We start from the raw sequence: 20432 nt of genomic DNA, 5'->3' as shown, positions 1-20432 counted from the left end.
GCCATTAGGTCATACCTAATGCTTCTAAGAACATGGAGCATCGATTCGTCCCCTTTTGCTTCTGCAGCCTTTCTAATGCTACTGGATGCTTCAAACGTGCAAACATTAATTAGTTCCTTACATTTCTTGTAAGTTCTATTTTTGCAAAACAAACACTTTGACCAGTCCGGAACCTCAGACACGGATCGAGAAAGTCTACCAGTCTCATTTGCTTTGTCGCCATCACCTTTGGTATTTTCATCCTTGCAATTAAAAGAATTCACTACATGGCGAATATTTTCTGCGCTCGTGTAAGACGCATAGCATGGCGAGTGCCATACAAACCCCTCAGAAGCACCACTTACAAGGTTGCAAAGCACTTCATCTCGTCTTCGTTTTGCTGAGGATATGAGCTTGATAACGGAAGAATCTTTGCCCGTCCTTAGAGGCTCACTCCCTCGAGATTGTTGGCAAATGATACATTTGCTAATGTCAAGCTTCCTTCTTTTCGGCTCAGGAGGAAGGGGCAATGAAAAGCTACTTTCAGCAGACGACTCAACTATTTTTTCTTTTTCACTCTCCATGGTAACAACTAAGAAATGGATATATAGGAAAACAAGGCATTAATTAAACGTCATTAGTCAAAGCAACCACGTCCCAGCGATTTTTGACGTTTTAATTGCTCTTATTTCATATATATTTTCTTCTCGTATTAAATTGTTGCTATAGAAGAAAGTTTTATCAATGTTATTTTTCAATAGTTCTTAAGTTTATGTAGTAAAAAAGGCATATATAAACATACTTACAGTCTTTACAGACACAACAAAGATGAATCCATGGAGGCTGTCATGTTGGATGTGACGTAATAGCCTCGATATGACGTTCAAGGAAGCGAGGCTGAAATGCATTTCCGCTTCCTTTTGACCAATATCTCAAATTAAAACGCTTTAGAAAAAATTTGAGATCATCTAAGTTCTACAAATTCCATACCAGAAATCTGCTACAATAAATGGATGATTAAAAATATTTTTTTTATTTTGTAGATTATTTTTGTTTAAATAAATCATATAGCGAAAACTTTTTATATACCTTATAGTTCCAAATTAGTTAAAAGTAAAGATACCACAATAGAATTTGTAGCTGTGTAATGTTTGATGCTTTTCTGTAGCAATTTTAAATGAAAAAGCTTTTTTTCCAAAAAATCATTATTGGGTACCCTGTGGTTTTTGGTCTAAAATAAAAACCTCCCCTTAACTCAAAACCTATACCACAATTCGACTCCACTAACTACCAGGTGTTGTTCAGGGGGTAAAGTTCTCCCAGAATCCACATTCAAACCTTTTCTAATCCGTGGGTTGAACGAAACCCTCATTTTCCGGCTTCTGCTACCTGACTATTTCAGTATTACTGCAGTTTTCGATATTTTGCAAACTCGGTAGTTGCGAGCCACACGTTGAACTTTGTTTTTCGCTGCCGTCAATCAAAAATAATTATATTCTATACAATAAAAATAGTTATATGTTGTTGACTGGCTGCAGTTAAAATCCAATTTCACGATGCCAAGCCCTTGAAATGTACGAGTTCGCAGAATATCGTAAACCACAATAATATAGGCAAGAAGGGAAAAAAAGGACTTCTATGTCTTTTGACGTTATTATGATAGACCTTTCCGTTTTGTAAATGCAAATTATGTTTGCGCAATAGCCAAGTGAACCTGCATAATACAATTAACATATTATCGATCATTAGAGTGAATGTACATATATTATACGGTCGGTTTAAAGCGGTGTCCTTCTAATAAAAGCTGCGACGGAGACTATTTGACCAGGTGGTCATCAGCTCTTTTTGAACTGTTGCCGCTAAAACAAGCCGTATTACCTTGGAGACTGGATGTGATTAAATACTGAAAATGTATGAAAACATCAGGTCCAACCTCCTGGAATAATTAGTCAGTGGTGTCTCGAAGAACTGACAAGTTTGATTTGTTATTCAATATTCTTTTCCTTTCCTTCCTCCCTCTTTTTCTCCCTCTCTTCTTTCCTTTTGTATTCCCTTCCTCTTTTCCTTCCTTCCTTCTTTCCTTCCATCTCCTTCATTCGCTTCGCTTATTCCTTTTTTTATTATCAATTCAGGCCAAGTGAACTCTTGTAGTACATGACTGCTTGGTTTAGCGACAAGAAACAAATCACAGTAACTTCAAAAAATATGGCTAACGTCAGTCGAAAAGGCGAAGGATTTGATGACTATCCTTATAGCGTTTGGGTTTCCTATGGCGTACCAGGAGGACGGCGATACAGTTTCCCACTAAATGTTGATATCTTCAAGGGTAATTCCAAGGTACGTGGAAGGTTTTATATTAACCCGTTGAAATTCTTATGGTTTGTCCTCCAAATTAAGCTACTTTGACGTCAAGGGGTCTATAGGAACCTGTTACTATTAAAGCTTTTATATGCCATTTTTAAATCGTTATTAGTGCAGTTAATGTTTCAGTGCCTACAGCTACTAGCAGCTACAACAAAGCGTTTGATGTTTCTACTATATAATAGGGGGTGGTTTAGAGAAAATAAGCATAGTTCATTTTCTCTAGGGGTGGTTGCATAGTTGCCTAGTTTTTTCTTCTGTTTTTTTTTGGGGGGGGGGATATGGAAACTTATACTGAAAGGAAACTTATACTGAAACTTTTGAATTTAAGGCTCTTGGAAATGCGATTTTCAGTATTTTGAAGGGCAATTGTACTATATATTCTTTGTCTGAAAATCGTTCCTGCATGGATAATAGTAGTTTATTTTAATACGATATATCGGGAATATAAAATAGCCCTTGTTTTCTCATAATTTATTCATATTTTTTTCACTGTTAAATTGGAATTGCTAATGAAATCTAAATAATCTTCAGTGAATAAATGATCATAACGGCCTCTACTTTCCACGTGTCCAATAAACAATACTGCACTGACAACATGCTGTACAAGGTACATGGCTCAAAATACCGGTCACTTAACATTGTATTTATGTTTATTCTATCATTTTGACACGTTATGTAACCAGACCGACGTACAAGGAAAGACCAATTTTTAAGTTTGTAAGTGCGATATTTACCTAGTTCTGAGGTACTTATAAATGTATTATTTTCGAACGTTAATTTTGTTAGTTTCTTTCGTCTTTGTATTATACTATTACAAGTACATTTACTACCCGTACATTAAAACCGTGATCAACCGGTTTTTAAACAAGGAAAGACTAGTAGAGGTTAGTTTTACGATGATAAATCACTGCCACAAGATAAAACCACATAATGAATCGCCCACAACGTAAGTGAATTCAAACAAACAGTGTTTTTTTTCTTTTTGTTTTTCCCATTATTTTTGTTCGCGTTCAGCAGATGCTTGAGGTACGCCGAGAACAAAAGCCGAGCAATAAAAGGTCATTTATAAATATCGTCGCGTTGCTATCAATAGTTGCTTCCAAATTATATGAATGGAACGAGTTGTGCCTCGGGTTTGCTTAGGTTAGTAGTGTCTATAGTCGATAGGGCTATGTGCTAGATATTTGTCAAGTAATCTCTGTAGAAGTTGGATAATTTTATTATCGACGATATCCAAGCTACAAAGGAGCTTTACGGGGTGAAAAATCTAAACGAAAATGCATAGGGAAAACCAAAAATGAAAGATTTTTTATTCAAATGAGTTCTGAAACTTGATAGATTGGTTTTTATAGTTTACGATACTGTTTATTACAGACGGAAGTTTTAACATCATGTCTGAGAGCTGCAGTTAGAAGCTGGTCAGTCTTCTGGGTTATCTACACAGATCATTAGTAGATACTTATCAAGGACTAGAATTCGAACATGAGGAATACGATAGGAAATGACTGACATGGAATTTGTACTCTAATTTGTGTTTTTTTTTACCGTTGATTAATAGGTGTATACAGAACGGAACAGAGTTAAAACAAATATTTTTCGAAAGCAGAGAAAATGCACGATGTCCGCAAGGACCGTTTCTCTACTAAGTCGGTAAGTTTACGGATTAATATTTTATCTCTAATATTTTAAAAGATTGTCCGCTCATATTCGTCTCGTCTTGGTCGTCTTGGTGGTAATCTTCCTTAAGGGAAGGGCTCATGTCATTCATGTTGTATAAAACACACGTACATATAATATTATATACGTATATAAAATACATATATTTTTGGAGGGAAGTAAATTTCTTCTGCTGCAAATCACATTCGATTTAGTTCTTCCTTCCCTCACCTTAATGACAGCCGTGAAATCCCTTCATATATTGTACCCTGTAGATAGCTTCACTGGGTCTGTATCGAAGTAGCATACTGCTTGGTAGGTTGCATTGGTTCACTTACGGTTTGTTTATAATCTTGAAGAAAGGGATATGACTGCGTACTGAAAACGCAGCAATCTAGTGTGTTATAGACTGTACTTATCGCGAGAAGGTATTTTATAATCTAGAACTTTAAAATTAATTGGAATGAAGAAATAGATGAAGTTAGAACTTCCCGTCTTTAGTATTGATTCAGTTTGCATTAGATGAAGAACTACCAACCGACATTCACACCTATGGTGAATCTAATAGTTTTGTTATTTTGTTTCAATTCGAAGGATAGTCCACTTTACTCAGTCAAAACAACCTTGATAATTTCCTTACAATCTAAATTTTTATCTTCCTAATCTCTCTATAGGAGAACAAAGTGATACTGAAAAAAATTTGTGTATATTTTTATCTTTATTCATTGTGCTAGATTTATTCATCAGTGCCAACCATGACAAATGACTAATTATATTCACTTCAGTCTTCTAAAGCATAAATACATTTTGATGCAGTTGTAGCGATTTTGGTTGCTAAGCAGCATGTTACCATCGTGATTCGAGACGTCTAAAACTATTTTGTTTTTTTTTTATTTAACGCGCTGAGGCGGGGAAGGAGAGGGTAGCCAGCAGTGCCTTCCATGAAGGACCTTTAAAGGATGCAGTGAAATGAAAGGTTTGCACGTTGCTTTGCTTTAATTTCGTTTCTTGACACTATTCGCCACAGGAAGCCCAGTAACGTACTCTTGTACCTCTGTTTTACAAAGGGATGTATATGGATTTGTGTATCCTAAGAATATACAGTCAATTCAAAAAACGTTGTCGTCGACCGGCTCAAGCCTACGCGACTAGACCGAAAGGAATATGGGTAAAAATCACTGAAGCGGTTTAAATATTCGTTCTTAAATAAATTGTTCCCGCTAGTAATAAGATAATAATGGCAAGAAACGATCCATCAAATGCATGTCTTTGGGTTTAGGGAAATGAAGGCATTTAAAAAACACTTCCCGCTCGCCTACGAAGGTTCGTGCTGTAAACCAGGCATAACTAGTCAGATAAAATTATGGAGTCAACTCGGCTTCAATGATTACCACCCAGAGTTCCTTTCGGTCCAGTCGCGTAGGCTTGAGTTGGTCGACGACAACATTTTTTGAGTTGACTGTATCGAATAAATTTTGCAGTTCGCTTATAGCAATAAGTAAAAGGGGTAAAACGGATCGTTGGATTGGCTCCAATAAGCATACAGAGACAACAGACACAAAAATCGGTATAAAGCTACCTATGCGAAACATAATATTTTTTACTAATATATAGTCATTTCTAAAAAAATGGTCAAGGTTTTTGTTACATTCTGCTTAACAAGCTTGTGTTGTACCACTATGTAAATAATAATGAAAGCACATACAATCCACATACATTCCTTTGTAATGATATACAAGAGTACCATGTATTAGTATTAGTATTTTTAACAAAAGTAAATTTAATAGATAACGGAGAGAGAGTTTTTTTTGTGCGTTCAAATTCCATTCATCTCTGCAAGCAGCACAAACTAGTGCGAAACGAAATAATTGCATAAATTACATAAATTAAAATATATCATATATATATATATATATATAACCTTGCAGACCAACTGAGTATTGAAGAGCTGAATAAAGTAGTTTAAAAATTGTTGCCACGGCTAGAAATATAATCCAATTCCGCTTGGGATTAGTACCATCAGCTATTTCAATATCATAAACGTTCTAGTATAATGGACGCAAGGGTGTTTTGCGCTGCCAAAATTTTTTTAAATGCGACTGGGGTGCGATTTCTGAGCTCGCTGTCATGTATAAAGTTGCTTATTGGTTCTTTCCTGTGTTTGGAGAGTGTTTCTCCGCTTTTCATCCCTCCAAAATCTTCTAAATTGCAACTCCATTTTGCGGGTTATCTTCAGGGGCCCGGTTGTACGAGCCTGGATAGCGCTATCCAATGGATAAATCTTATGCAGTGGATAAATTTTTTGGATAACAGCGTCGACTTATCCATTGGATAACGATTTATCCACCGGATAGCGCTATCCAGGCTTAGTACAACCGGGCCCAGATTGGTGATTGGCTCTTTTATCTTGTCTCGCGCGCGCATTAATTGTCTTAGGAGACAACGAAAGCAAGCTAAATTTAGATTTTTAGCTTTTTAGTTGTCAGTTTTCGACCTGAATGGTATTTTATAATATCTAATGCACTCTGATACTTTTCTAAGTATACCTTGAGACTTTTCATTCAAACTGGCATTTTCCGGCACTTTAGGAAACTGGAACAATCCGAATTTCTATTTTAAAGGAGACATTTTATAAAGTAAAGAACAAAAGTAACAAAGATTATTAAAAATAAAAACGGAAACCAAGCTACATTCATTTGGTTCGTGAAAAATTCAGTAAAGCACCAAGATGAACACTACCCTCGACTTCTGCTCAATCAAAGTCGTTTAGTCTCACTCCCTAAGCGATACTTAACATTGATACTGAATGCTCTTTCACGTGACCCCATTTTACTGATGAGCTACGCAGTATGCTAAATCGTTCCCAAATATTTAGATGCCAACGGCTATAAGCCTTGAGAGAAAATATGGTTTGTAGCATTACAGCATGCTCGCTAGACTAAAACAGGTTCAGTTGTTAACTATGCAAATTATGGAATAAGCTCACAGCTGTAGACCTTGATTTGGTAGTAACATGTAAAACTGAAACTGCTTTTTTATGTAATAGTGAAAGGGCTGTAGAAAAATTATAAGTGTATAAGAATCCATCTCTGAGTTTATTGTTCTACTTATGTTGCAGAAAGAACACGGTGGTGTCAACGCAGGACCATTTCTAACTCTCTCTTATGGTAAGAAGAATTCTTTCAAAAGCTTTCTCGTTTTCTCCGATTTTGCTCAGCCCCTTCACAAAACACTCTAAATCCCGATTCGATCCGTGAGCCCAGAGGTTTCAGGGATCGATAAAATTTGAAGGATTATTCGAAGGTTCTTCCGCAAATATGTACCTCGGCAACACGTCACAAATGCTATTCGCGGTTTTTCATTCCTGTTCCTTGCAATCTGCTTCCAAGACATGTTTTATGCATGCGTTGTCATCAATGTCTTCAATTTACACCAGTTATTTATTATTCATCTTTATTCTGCTTAATAATACATTCCGTTCGCATACTCCTACAAAATTAATCACCATCATCAGGATAGAAGAGGATAGAAGAAACTTTATTTGTACCCATTATTACATTTTTTTTTTTTTTGTTCTAATTTGATACATTATTTTATGTTAAATAGATTGAGAGGTACCAACTTCCAAAAATAACTAGAAAGCTAAAAATGCTTGGAAGTCGGTTTACATATTCTTAATTAAAAGTCGTTACATAAGGAAGACGAACGTAACAGATCAATAAAACATTAATTAAAAATATGTCTTCCTTCTTAAAATGAACCAATTTGAATATTCCTGCGACTTTGTTGTTATTAATATTTAATAACCTATAATCAACAAAGGTAAGTAAACAGTGTGCCTTATCCTGCCTTTTCACGATTGATTTAGCCTAGTCTCCAGTCTTTCTCCTTCAAACACATCATGATAAGTTAGTTACCGATCAGTCTAATGAGATGTTTCGGCCGCCTCTGGTGGATTTGCCGGTGCATGCCTTTCTTCCGGCCCTTGATATTGGCGTGCTCTATAAATTCGAGCCCTTAGAAGTGAAAAAAAAACATAATTGAAGAGAAAGGCATCAGTGCTATAGTATGGCTCAATTATGGAATACGCTAAAAGATGAGTATTTTTCTCGCCAGGCCAAGGTATCTAGAGTCAAGTCTCCTAGAATGGCTACTCTAGCAATGGAAGTGCTAGCAGAGAACCGGGAAGAGGCCAAAGACTTGGTGTATTACGATGCTCTAAAAAGAGTCACCGAGTCGAGCAAGGTTCGTATTTTCAACATTCTCTTTTTGCCCTTGCATGGCATTGAATACTGATCATATGATAGCTTTATAAGTTAAAGTCAAGCGCTAGATTGTGCTGCGGGCCAGGGTAAGCCAGGATAGCACAGCAAATATCGTTCTTTCTTTCTATTCATTTGTCATGAATGAATTAACGGTACTAAACTCCATTCGTTACTAAGCTAGACACATCAGATATGAGTAACGGATACAAAAGCTATCAGTCAGTTCTAATCTATTTTCCCTAATTCTACTCGGTCATCATATATGCTTCTCTCTGCATTAAACAATGCCTTCAGCGCCTTCCAGGTTTGTCCTCCCTATATGTCTTCTACTAGCCTCTAGGTGTTCCCAGAGATTAGATAAATTACGAGTTCTACATCTATTGACAGTTGAAATGTTTGTCAAGAGACACGGGCGCGCTAATTCCTCTGTAGACGTGGGATTTGGCAGATGTCATACGATAAATGGATCCATCGGTTTTTATTTCATAGTGATTAGCTTCTGTTGAAGCTCCTTTCGATTGAATTTGAACGAACGTTCCGGCCTAGGATATTTCTAATCCCTTAATGATTCAAGTGTTCTATATCTATAGAACTAAAAACCGTCTTATGCTAAATGATCTACCCGCCTAATTGCTAGTTCCAACCAGTCTCATTCAGATATCATTAAAACTCTTGCCTTAAATTATAATAGAATTCTTTGGATTCGTAATGAAAGATCCGCTGTCTTTAACGCCGCCTATCGAATAAGCGACGAGCGTTAAATTATGTGGTAAAGAATTATAAACATACAGCTCGAAGCTTTACTTAGCATGGCTTTGAAAAGCAAACTAACTCAAGATGGGCTTCCATTTAGTCTTTGATCGAGCATGACATACACGTCTGTGAAGCTCTTTGGAACATAAACAAAAATCTTGAATTCATTTCTAAGTTTTATCCGGAATGAAATGCCACTTAGTGATCACAGCAAGGGAGTATGGGAGAACACTTGAGAGCACCTATGATCGATATCCTAGCAATAAAGGGGGGTATATAGATGTATACGATTATTATCAGTCGAGTTGACTGAACAAATAAATCAGTCTGCCTTTCAGCCAGTCTCTCACAGTCGTTAAAATTTTGACCGCACGGGAAATCAACAGTATGACACTGTAAGAAAGTGAATCAGTATCTGAACACCGGGAAACACTTATGATCGATATAACTAGTAAAGGGCCCTTATACAGGCAACTCATTGAGTTATCAGTCGAGTGGATAATTAAAATAGTCTATCCGTCAATAACTCAAAAAGCATGTCAAAGTGAAGTCATTATTTTGTTACAGCTAATCCAAATTTAAAAAACCTTTATTGTCACTTAATAGTGGCATGCTGGATACTTAGAAAAACTCTTTTAATCGATCTAACCAGCACTAGTACTAATCGGGGGTTCTCATATGTAAGAATAACGGTTATCAAAATAAACTCTCCATGATATCAGGGATGGAGCTCACAGAAATAAAAAGCTGCGGAACGTTCTGGCACAACAACTTGCTGTCAAAGGCAGCGGTACCAGATTGTTATATAATAAGCATTTAAAAAATCTACACATATTTGGCTGTCATCAGTCATTCAAATTGAATAATCAGCATAAACTAGTCTTTCAGCCAATCAGCTCTTTCAAAGTCTAAACTAAGCGCTTTTAGCACTTGCCAGTAAATTTAAAAAACTGTTTGTTTTTATGTTTTTGGCTTTACTGATTGGTTATTTTTTTGTATTGTTATTAAAATACCCGACCCCATGTTAACCACCTAGACACTAGTCAGGATCTGCTATATCTTTTGTAAAAATATAAAGTGATATTTAAACAACTCATTCGGATTTCAAAACTTATTGGTCACTACCGATATAAAAATCTCGTTTTAGATCAGTTAAGTTAGCAGGCGCATCAAATTTAATAGGTACGTTTCTATATTTTGATATAACCTAAAACGTCGTTACCTATTATTTTTTTTAAACACCGGGTATGATAGCCGGGATCTAAGGGGGTCTGCCCGCCCGTATAGGTGTCTGCTGTAGCTTTATTTATTGTGTTGTTTAGTCTATTTTTTAGAACATGAAATATATTACTGAACGTGATCATAAGGGGTGCCTAATATAGTACCCTCAGTGTAGGTTACTTTATTTTAAAAATATATTAACATTTATATTGCTCTTATTTCCACAGGATAACCGATCAAGGTAAGAAAATACAAGTCTAACAACTACTGACTTTGTGTTTTAGTACGGCAGCTGAGTGGTGACTCTGTGTTTGTATTGAATCACGTACACTGTAAATATACGTGGACAATATCCGGACTTCAACTTTTGTGTTGATTGTATTGTGTACTTAGAAGGGCCTCAGATTCTATGTCTATTTGCGTTTCCACTCACCAGACGTTAATGTAGTCTCCTCCGCAGCCGTCATTAGTTTTGATCCCAGATCCTCACGGTGGAGAGAGCCCGAGAGGATCTGGGACCGAAACTAATGACGGCTGCGGAGGAGACTAGCAACTCTGCATGTGAATTAGATCCGGCCGTTGCCTTAGACTGAAGAACAAATGAATTAGATCCTAGAAACCTCTTTCTATATAACCACTGATTATGTTGGTAACTGAACAAAAACAGATCACTTGAGTAGCTATTAGTAGTTGTGTATTCATACACTTCATTGATTTGCCTGAAAAACAAATGAATTAGATCCGCTCTTTCTGCGTTCAGGAAGAGGGAAGCACAAAGATAGAACGCTTCATTATTAGCAATTGCATGGGTAAAAGGCCTACTACTATATTATCACCAAGCTGGATATCGGCCCTTGGACCGTAGATGATTAACCCCTTGCTATGACCAGCAAACTCAAAAATCTTGTTTGTGACGCTGATGGCTTTGAACGCATACTCACTTCTTTCCATGTGGGATGCGTTTAGTAAAACTAAACGGAACGTGCATCATAGTAAGTTTGATCTGGTAAGCAAGGATGAGTTTGGAATTTTTACTTTTTGATTCATTAAAATAAGGACCATACTTCCAGACATCGATTGCTGAACCGTTGTATGGCAGCGCAAAGCATTTACGGCTACGCCGGAGATTTCGGCCCCGACACCGCTATCCGAAGATTTACAGACTGATCAGGAAGCTCGGCCGAAGCCTAAGGGAGAGGTTAGTCGGCCCTTAGACCGTAGATGATTAACCCCTTTTTGTTTTAGCTTCGCACCAGTGTCCCAAGATGTGCAAAAGGGACAGCATGGTGGTCTTTAGCAAGGGGGGGTCCTACATGGACGCCAGAGACACGCCGGGGTAATGAGCCCCGCCCCCCATGTAGACCTACACACTACAGATTACTACAATAAACACTAATACAAAAAGATAATCAAAACATCATTTACATATAGAGTATCATCCTGGTCTACCTAGGATTATACTCATCAAAACACTTCATAGGTATATTCAAGCGAACACAACGTTTTCCCTTGCATAAACGTTACACAGGTACAAGTGAAAAGAAGACAAAGAAAACTACTTTTAGGCTGACCAGGTTATAACAGTAATATCCGGAGAAAACTTTCCCAAAACATTCCAGGATCTGTTGAAAAAACGCCTTGATTTTCGACTAACCGAACGTTTAGAGTAACAGAGCAGATGGATATTAAGTCGTTTCACAACCTTTGCTTTAACCACAGAGGCAACAGGGAGAGTACCTTCAAAGCAATACTCATTCCTAGCCAACCACACAAAGTACTTCAACAGATTAAGAAAATAGGAAAAAACAGGTGGAATAATCTGCCGTTCATGATTGTCATATCCAAATAGCATATGACGAGATTGAAGGGATGGCGACAAGGGAGTAACACGCAGAAATAAGGTCTGAGCCCATAGTAACAGTTCTTGCATGAGGTTACATTCAAAGAATAAATGAACTGGAGTTTCCAAAGGATGTCCACAAAAGCATGAAGGATCAGCAATGTTCATACCAAACTTGACAAGTCGATCACAGGTATAGAGCACTCCATGGCAAATCTTCCACGATAGATCACGAACTTGACGATCCAAAGGCATAATGTTCACTTGTGACCATGTGTCTGTCCAATAGAGCTCGCCAAAGATTGGGCGAAATTTCAGAACGCAATTAGGAAGCATAACATTCCTTTCAATGATATTGGAATAAACAGATTTTGTAGTAAGAGATGAGATAGACAATGCACTACCATCAGAGGACCGCAGAATAGCAAAAGTTTTCAATTGAACTGAGAAATGGCCACCGACGTATGCCCAAGCATCTAAAAGTGAGGCATAAAAATCCGGTAGTAAATGAGAAGGATAATATGCAGGATATGAAAGAACAGAACGTAAATCATCACCAAATACTTTCTCCACAAAAAAGGAGAAGAAAGCACACCATTTCGATGGGGACAGGGCCCACCGCTTTATCCACTGACAATGAAGTGCGCGCACCTTTGATTGTATATCAATTAAACCAAACCCACCTTGAGTGGTGGATTGGAAAAGAACGTTTTGTGACACCAAATGCTTTTTCCCTGACCAAAAAAAATCCAAAGTACACTTGGAAGCTTGCGCCAAGACCCAGTTTGGCATGGCTAGTACTGAGGCACAAAACAATAGACCTGCCATGCCAAGTGCATTCAGGACAAGAGCTTTACCAGAATAGGAAAGATTACGATGTTTCCAAGAATCTAGTACACTAGAAAGTTTGCTTAAGCGACCATCCCAATTTGGATGAGAGACATCATCATTTCCTAAACATGTGCCAAGACAAGGAATACTGTCTGAAGACCACTGCAAGTCAATGGGAGGATCACTACGACCTCTCCAAGAGTCTGCCCAAAGCCCTTTAGATTTCTCTTTATTAATCTTAGCCCCAGATGCCTTTTCATATTCCTCATAGATGGAGAAGACAGTGGATATTTCATCGTCATCTGTACATAACAGGGTCGTGTCATCAGCGTATTGGGAAATAAGTGCTGGTTCATAATCAGGGTGCGGAAGAACCAAACCTCTTAAATAGATTGACGCACGGATACGACACGCTAAAGATTCGGCAATCAGTACGTAAAGGGGCGCTGACAGTGGACAACCTTGTCTTACACCCCTTGATAAATTTATAAAAGGTGTAAAGAAGCCATTTACCAATACCGAAGACTGAGGTCCAGTATAGAACAAGCGTACCCACGAGCAAAAGGAAGGTCCAAACCCCATGCCTTCAAGGACTCTGAGCATGTAGGACCATTCCACCCTGTCAAAAGCTTTTTCCTGATCCAAAGACAATAAGGCCAGAGGTGAATTAGTTATTTTGCCATATGTAACAGCATCTTGAAGAAGCCTGATGTTTTCACCAATAAATCTGCCAGGTACCGAACAGGTCTGGTCAGGAGATACAACATAAGCGATCACTTTTCGTAGACGGCCCGCGATTGATCTTGAAGCTATCTTGTAGTCTGTACATAATAGGGAGATGGGACGCCAGTTTTTCATCAAAAATCTATCTCCCTTTTTATATGAGAGCGTTATAATCCCTCTCCTCTGAGAAACTGATAGTACACCACACCTAAAGGCATAATTAAGTACAGCTACCAGGTCCTTTCCAATGAGATCCCAAAACTTTAGATAAAATTCTTTGGGAAGACCATCAAAACCAGGCGTTTTACCTGACGGCATCCCCTCAAGAGCCTCAAGACATTCCTTCATGGTCAAAGGACCCTCACACACATCTTTCACTTCTAAAGGAATTCTACTTTCCAAGTTAGAAATAAAATCATCTGCAATGGTTTCATCAGTTTCTTGTGAAGTAAATAAACCCTTGTAAAAAGAGAACCAAGCCTGCCTCAAATTCTCAGGATCAGAAACGTATTGATCATTGCTATCTAGAATAAGATCAATCATTTTGTTGGCCCTATTCTTCTTCCCCATACGGAAGAAAAAGGAAGTGGATCTCTCACCCTCTTCAGTCCATTTGGTACGAGCTCTTATTTCTGCCGCCTTGGCTGCCTCTCGATCAAACAATTCTAATTCATTGAGTACACTATGGTATTGATTTAGAACAGAGAGATCTCCCCCATCTACCAGAACTTTTAATGATCTTGCTTGAGCTTCCAAGGAATGCCTGGATGCCCGTCGTTTGAAAGATAACTTGGAACAAAACCTAGTGGTGGCTTGTTGGATCTTTCTTTTACCTATATCCCACCAAACAAGCAATGACGTACATGACTCTTTCTGAGGTTGCCAGGACTTCCATAAGTCCCTTACGAGCTCCACGTATGCATCGTTGTCCAAAATACTAACATTGAGTTTCCAAAAATAAGGGCCTCTGGGTGGAACTTCAGGCAATATGAAATCAAGGAAAACAGCAGAGTGATCAGAATGCGGACAAGGTAAAATACTGCACTCAGAAACATGAGGAACAAATCGCAATGGAAGTCCGATCATATCAATGCGGGACGCAGCCATGCCATTAGTACTGATATAAGTAAATTCTTTGGTTCTAGGATGACAGTGCCTCCAAATGTCAATCAAGCGATTTTCATGGAATAAGATGGGAAGGACAGTAACACTGTCATAACTAGCAGGTAGTACAGAATTAAAGGATCGACGATCCAGAATAGGTGTAAAAACCGTATTGAAATCCCCTAAGAGGAGAATGTCAGACGTAGGATCAAGCCTATCATTTACTTGTGTCAAAAAACCATCTCTTTCAGGATTGTGATTGGGAGCATACAGGGAGACGATAGAAACTTTGCAAGAGTCATATTGGACATCTAAATAAGTAAAGCGGCCATTGATACCCGAGTACTGTTTAAGTACAGAAAAAGGAGAGACACGCTTTAACAAAATTGCAGTACCACCAGAATGCTTTGTGTTGAAATCTCCAAAAGCTAGATAAGGAGAATTATCAAACCAATTATTGAGTTCTTGTTGTGAAATACAGTGAGTTTCTTGGATGCTCACAATATCAGGCGGGCAAGATAAGGAAGACAGCCAAAAAATAAATGTTGTTCTTTTCACATACTCTCGCAGACCATTTATGTTTATAGTGAGAGCCCTCATTTTAAACAAAAATCAACAAGTATTTATGATAGTTTCAATATTCTGAATAACTGCTTATTAATAAACCATCAATTTCAACATTTTCAATAATCATAACATTATTTGTAACATTATTCATATAACACATATATTACGTAAACAATTCATACTTCAATACACTTTTTTTTTTTTTTTTTAAACCTTCAATATATGATTAGAAATATAGATAACTATATAAATACGCAAGAAAAATTAGGGTTTCTTTTTAGAACGTTGAGTAATAACCTCCTTTGGATCCACAGATCTTTTGAGGTTACGTAAATTAGTAAAGCAAATGTCCATCCCTTCAGCAGGTTTTTCCTTCGTCGTGTTTTGTTTGACCATATGACTAAATGAAGGAGAGGACAAAGATGTTCCCAAGGAAATTGAAGAGTTAGAATCACACGACAGAGATAGTACTTCAACATTTTGAAGAGAATCCTGAGAAGAAGGATTAGGAAAAAGCGGTTGCGAAGAAATAACTTCTGAGGAGGAATCCTTTTGCAAAGAAGAACGCAAATCTGTAGGTTCCTGTACAACTTCAGTGATCACACCTGACTGAGATATATTTTCTGTCAACTCTTGAGACTCCTCTGGGAGAGAAAGAGCAGGATGTTGCGGAAAGTCCTGTCCTTCAGGACGATCTATAGCGTAACGAGGGGGTTCAATAAGATCCTTCGAGCAAGCATAGGAATGGTGACCTTGCGCACCACAGCGGTTGCAGACACCTTTTAGGGGACATCTTGTATTTGAATGTCCCCACCAGTTGCATGAGAAACAACATAATGGCTGACTACGGTATCTAATATGAGCAATAAACGGGTCCAAAAGAACACTCGTAGGAATATGCTCATTTAATGTCACAAAAAGCCGTCTATCTCCAGTTTCAAAGCCAAATTTGTCTAAATTTCTCACCACTTGATTTACGCTCCCATATTTTTCAAAGTATTCCTTGATGTCGTCATCCTCCACCTCACAAGGGAGGTTTGAAACCGTCACAACTTGTTGAGGTGATTCAACCCCATTGAAAAAGCAAAAACAGCCCCTAATATAGATTCCTTTCGTAAATAACTGTTCCCTTTGTCTATGAGATTCCTCCTTAAACGTTACTCTACAAGAATAACGTGTATTAGACACCTGAACACATTTTATGGCAGTACGCAATTCGTTTCCAAGAACTTTTCCAATGGCCGCAATAATTTCATCCCTAGTGACCGGCTGTCTAAGCCTCTGTAATTGACGTGGAAGCCCTAATTCTAAAGTATTTGGCCTATGTACAGAGAACATATTTGACCAAAAAATAATATACCAAAAATATTAATAATCAGTGCCCTTGAAGGAAATATTCCTAGGTTGTCGAAGTAGGACAAACCTAGGGAATAATCCAACAGAGGGAGGAGGATACAACTCCAGCTCTTGACTTCTTGATTCTTGAGTCTTGAGAGTCTTGAGCCTTGAATCTTGAACTGTGAATCTCAGATCTTGGACTTGAATTTTTACACCGACTTGTAAAGAAAAACTTCACCAACTATCGGCAATCGTGAGCTTACTTGCAAAAGATGATGAACCCCTTGCTATGACCAGCAAACTCAAAAATCTTGTTTGTGACGCTGATGGCTTTGAACGCATACTCACTCCTTTCCATGTGGGATGCGTTTAATAAAACTAAACGGAAGATGCATCATAGTAAAATAGACTTCTTATGTCTGTTGTGTATATTCTGGACTGTTTCACCTCACTAGTAATATCAGCATATAGTATACTGTACTGAATGATGTCGGAACGTGGCGAAACATTAAGGTGGCTGCCTACTTTTGAACGTTCGATTTGAGCCCACGATGAGCGCGCGCTCAAAAACCGCTGAAAAATCTACAAGATTTTATTGAAGAACCATACGCGTTTTCAGCTTCAACAGGGCAAAACCCTCAAATTTTGCACGGGACTCTATATTTTTTGATAGCTCATTCGAAAAAACTCCTAAAAATCTAGGTTATATCAACATTTTAGGAAAAGTTTAAATCAGGAACACGTGAAAAATTAGATTTTTGTAGGAATTTTTGTTCGACTTCATGAGATTTTTTAAGAGCACCGAAACTACAAAATATGACAAATCAATGTATCTCTCTGTCTTTTTGTCGAAAATATCCATGTATTATTGTAGAAGGATTGACTAGCCTTCGTACGTGCAATCATATAGTCTGCAAATAACTATTATCTTATGAATCTTAATTTTTTTTCTAATCACTTCCGGTGGCGCAACTTTTACTCCAAAAGCTCGTGTGTAGGCTTCCATTAAATGCTGATTATCTCGAAAACGAGCTCGGGACACCCTATTTTTCTTTCCAGATTTGGAATCAGCATTAAATTTCAATTCGGAAAATCGAAGTTTTAGAAAAAGCTTAAATCAATTTCCAAAAGTAGGCAGTCACCTTAAACGACAAGAAACTGTTTTTTCTCCAAAAACCTTTACCCTATAACACTGTGACGTAACAGCACATTTACACTGGGGGCAGAATCGATAAAAAGAATTGAATTTTCGACTAAGTCTTCTTTGTCTTCAAAGTTTGGTTTCAAATTGTCTAGTTTTCATACATTTTATGCCGTGTCAATGTTTATCCTTCGATATTAATACCTTAATATTTTCCTTCTAAGTAATCGAGTTCAAGTTTTCCAAACGTGAAGTTGGTTGTCATCCACTTACTATCACCTTTCCGTATTTGTTTTTTTCCCTTTCATTTGTCTTAAATCGCGTCCGCATAAATCTAAGGTACTTTTTTTTTCATTATGACGTCACATATCACGTGACCTCATAAAAATTAAATAGCGCTCAGCAAATTATATCATTTTTATCGAAAACTAGGGAATATATTCAACGTGCGAAGCCTTATCTTTTAAAGTTTCCTATATTGGACCTTATAAAGTATACCTATTTTGGACCTATATTGTTTTGACCTCGCCCCTAATTATAGTGTGGTATTGTGTGATCTCCTACGTTCTGTTTCATAAAGTTCTGTTTAGACATTAATGCACACCAGCTTAGTCAATCCATGATTTACTTTGTATTTAACAGTGATACAGGTCCTGGTGAAGAAGAAGAATCGAGTGAAAGGGATGCTGCACTCGATACTGGCACCGCTGATGATAAAAATCATGTGGGTTTACAATTCATCCCTTCCTCCTGGAAGTTGTTGTGTCGGAAAACTTTGGCTTTATTAGTAAGTTGACTGAATAAAGGTACTTAGTGCATATAGACCCCTTGCATGGCGGTGACGTCAAAGCAACTCAATTTGGAGGACAAAACAAAAGAATTTCAATCGCATGAGATGGGAAACCTTTTGTTATGTCCTCTAAATTGTGCTGCATCCCGACGTGCTGCAAGGAGTCTATTGCGAGAGTACACTATAGACATTGTGTGCATCCATATGACTCAAAATCCCTTGAGATCTGAATAACAATGAAACAGCCGCCATCTTGGTTGATCTAACATGAGAAGCTAATGAGGAATGCTTTGTTATCGTTAACCACGATGGTGGTGATAACGTAACATGCACATGCTCTATACACTTTTTTAGTAAATGGTATCTTATTTACTCACTATAGAAGGCAAATTTTCTTCCCTTATTGCCAACAGACTCTAAAAGCTAGAAATCTTTTCCTGGATCCAGAGGGTACGGCATACTACAATTGGATGGTAAATTATATTCATTCTGAAGAAACAGAATTGCGCGCGATTGCTGTGTGCAGTTATAAAGCACGCGGGTTGGAAGAACACGAGAGAAGTGTTAGGAGAAGTACGACGCGTAGCTGAGTGCTTCTCCACCCTTCTCGAGTGTTCTGCCAATCTCCAAGTGCTTTATAACTCCACACACCACAGCACAGCAAGCACGTTTTTTTTTTTCTTTTATAAAATAAAAATTAATTACAGGAATGGCGAAACTGTAAGCGCGCGCGTGTGCTGTGTGCTCTCATAAAGCACGCATTCCCAACCAATCAGAGCGCGAGATTTAGAAGTTATTAATAGATACCTTTATATAAAGATTCTTAGGTTGAAGAAACTCTTTCCCCTTTATTGCCAGTTAATGGACTTTTTGAATAATGATCCAAGCCCGTCATCCAAACGAGTCTATAGTTCAAATTGAATAGAAAATTTGTGGTATATGATATTTGGCTCATATAATAATTAGGGAAAACGTGCAGTGTTAACCTTCGATTAGTAAAATAAGTAATATATCCAACATATTAGTAATAATAAAAATGATAAGTAAATGAAGATTAGAGTGCTCACACTAAATCCGTGAAACAAATACTAATTTTTAGCTCTAAATAGTGATAATTAAACAATAGAATACAAAGGAATCTGTATGAAATAGTACTAATTAGTACTATTTAATGTTCACGGTTTTAGTGCGTGCACTCTATTACAAGTCTATTACAAGAGCTTATATAGTTTTTATACGAGTGAGTGAGCGATATGAAAATTGACAGTTTGCATTTTACCGTGAATGGATAGTGTATCACTTCATTGATATGGTTTTTATTCACAGCTTTATCACACAGATATCGACCCTAAATTTGTAATAAAATAAAATAACTGATATATTCTAATATATCCACAGGGTGCAATGACAGTAGCTATTTTTTACAACTTTTGGGCCATCATCCTTAGAATTGCTTTCCTAGAAGTACGCTCTGAGGTATGTGGTACATAGTCTACTCTACGACGATGTCTGTCACAGCGAAAGAGAAATCCCTCAGCAAAATATGCTTTAAACATCAACTTAAAACCTTATTTGGGTTATCAATACTTAAACTTTAGGCTTTTTTTTCTCTCTCTCTACCAGCCATTATTTTGTACTATTTTGTGGCCTTTGGACATGGTGACTGATATTATGTACCTCAGTGATATATGGCTACAGCTACGAAAAGCCTTTCGGGATGATCAAGGAATTATGGTATGTAGAATTGGAACTAGCTTTGAGAGTCCTTACAAACTTTGACTTTGATGAGTGGACGCTAGAGAAAAACGTTTGCGCATGCGTGCCTTTCAGCACTTTTTTCCTACGATTTTAGAAGAGTTT

General features: G+C 37.6%; 1 protein-coding gene across 3 annotated transcripts in view; it reads left to right on the top strand.

The window, feature by feature from the left end:
- The window catches only part of LOC116286791 (cyclic nucleotide-gated channel alpha-3-like), a 52149-nt gene that overhangs the window by 7114 nt on the left and 24603 nt on the right, over positions 1-20432 (top strand). For 2 of the 3 annotated variants that reach the window (XM_089036543.1, XM_089036541.1), the window contains exons 1-6: positions 7894-8244; positions 10466-10479; positions 18425-18569; positions 18986-19045; positions 19971-20048; positions 20196-20306. In XM_089036543.1, the coding sequence (XP_088892669.1) occupies positions 8068-8244; positions 10466-10479; positions 18425-18569; positions 18986-19045; positions 19971-20048; positions 20196-20306 (585 nt within the window). In that variant the 5' untranslated portion in view covers positions 7894-8067. Of the gene's footprint in view, positions 1-2111; positions 2317-3901; positions 3994-7117; positions 7167-7893; positions 8245-10465; positions 10480-18424; positions 18570-18985; positions 19046-19970; positions 20049-20195; positions 20307-20432 lie in introns of those variants that run through there. The other variant, XM_089036542.1, reaches the window with a different exon arrangement.

Source organism: Actinia tenebrosa, unplaced genomic scaffold (assembly GCF_029948245.1).
Source record: "Actinia tenebrosa isolate PJP-AT-01 unplaced genomic scaffold, QUT_ActTen_1.0 PGA_scaffold4__44_contigs__length_22323623, whole genome shotgun sequence".
NCBI lineage: Eukaryota > Metazoa > Cnidaria > Anthozoa > Actiniaria > Actiniidae > Actinia > Actinia tenebrosa.
Note: the sequence above shows the minus strand (reverse complement) of the source record. Positions and strands in the feature narration are given on the sequence as shown.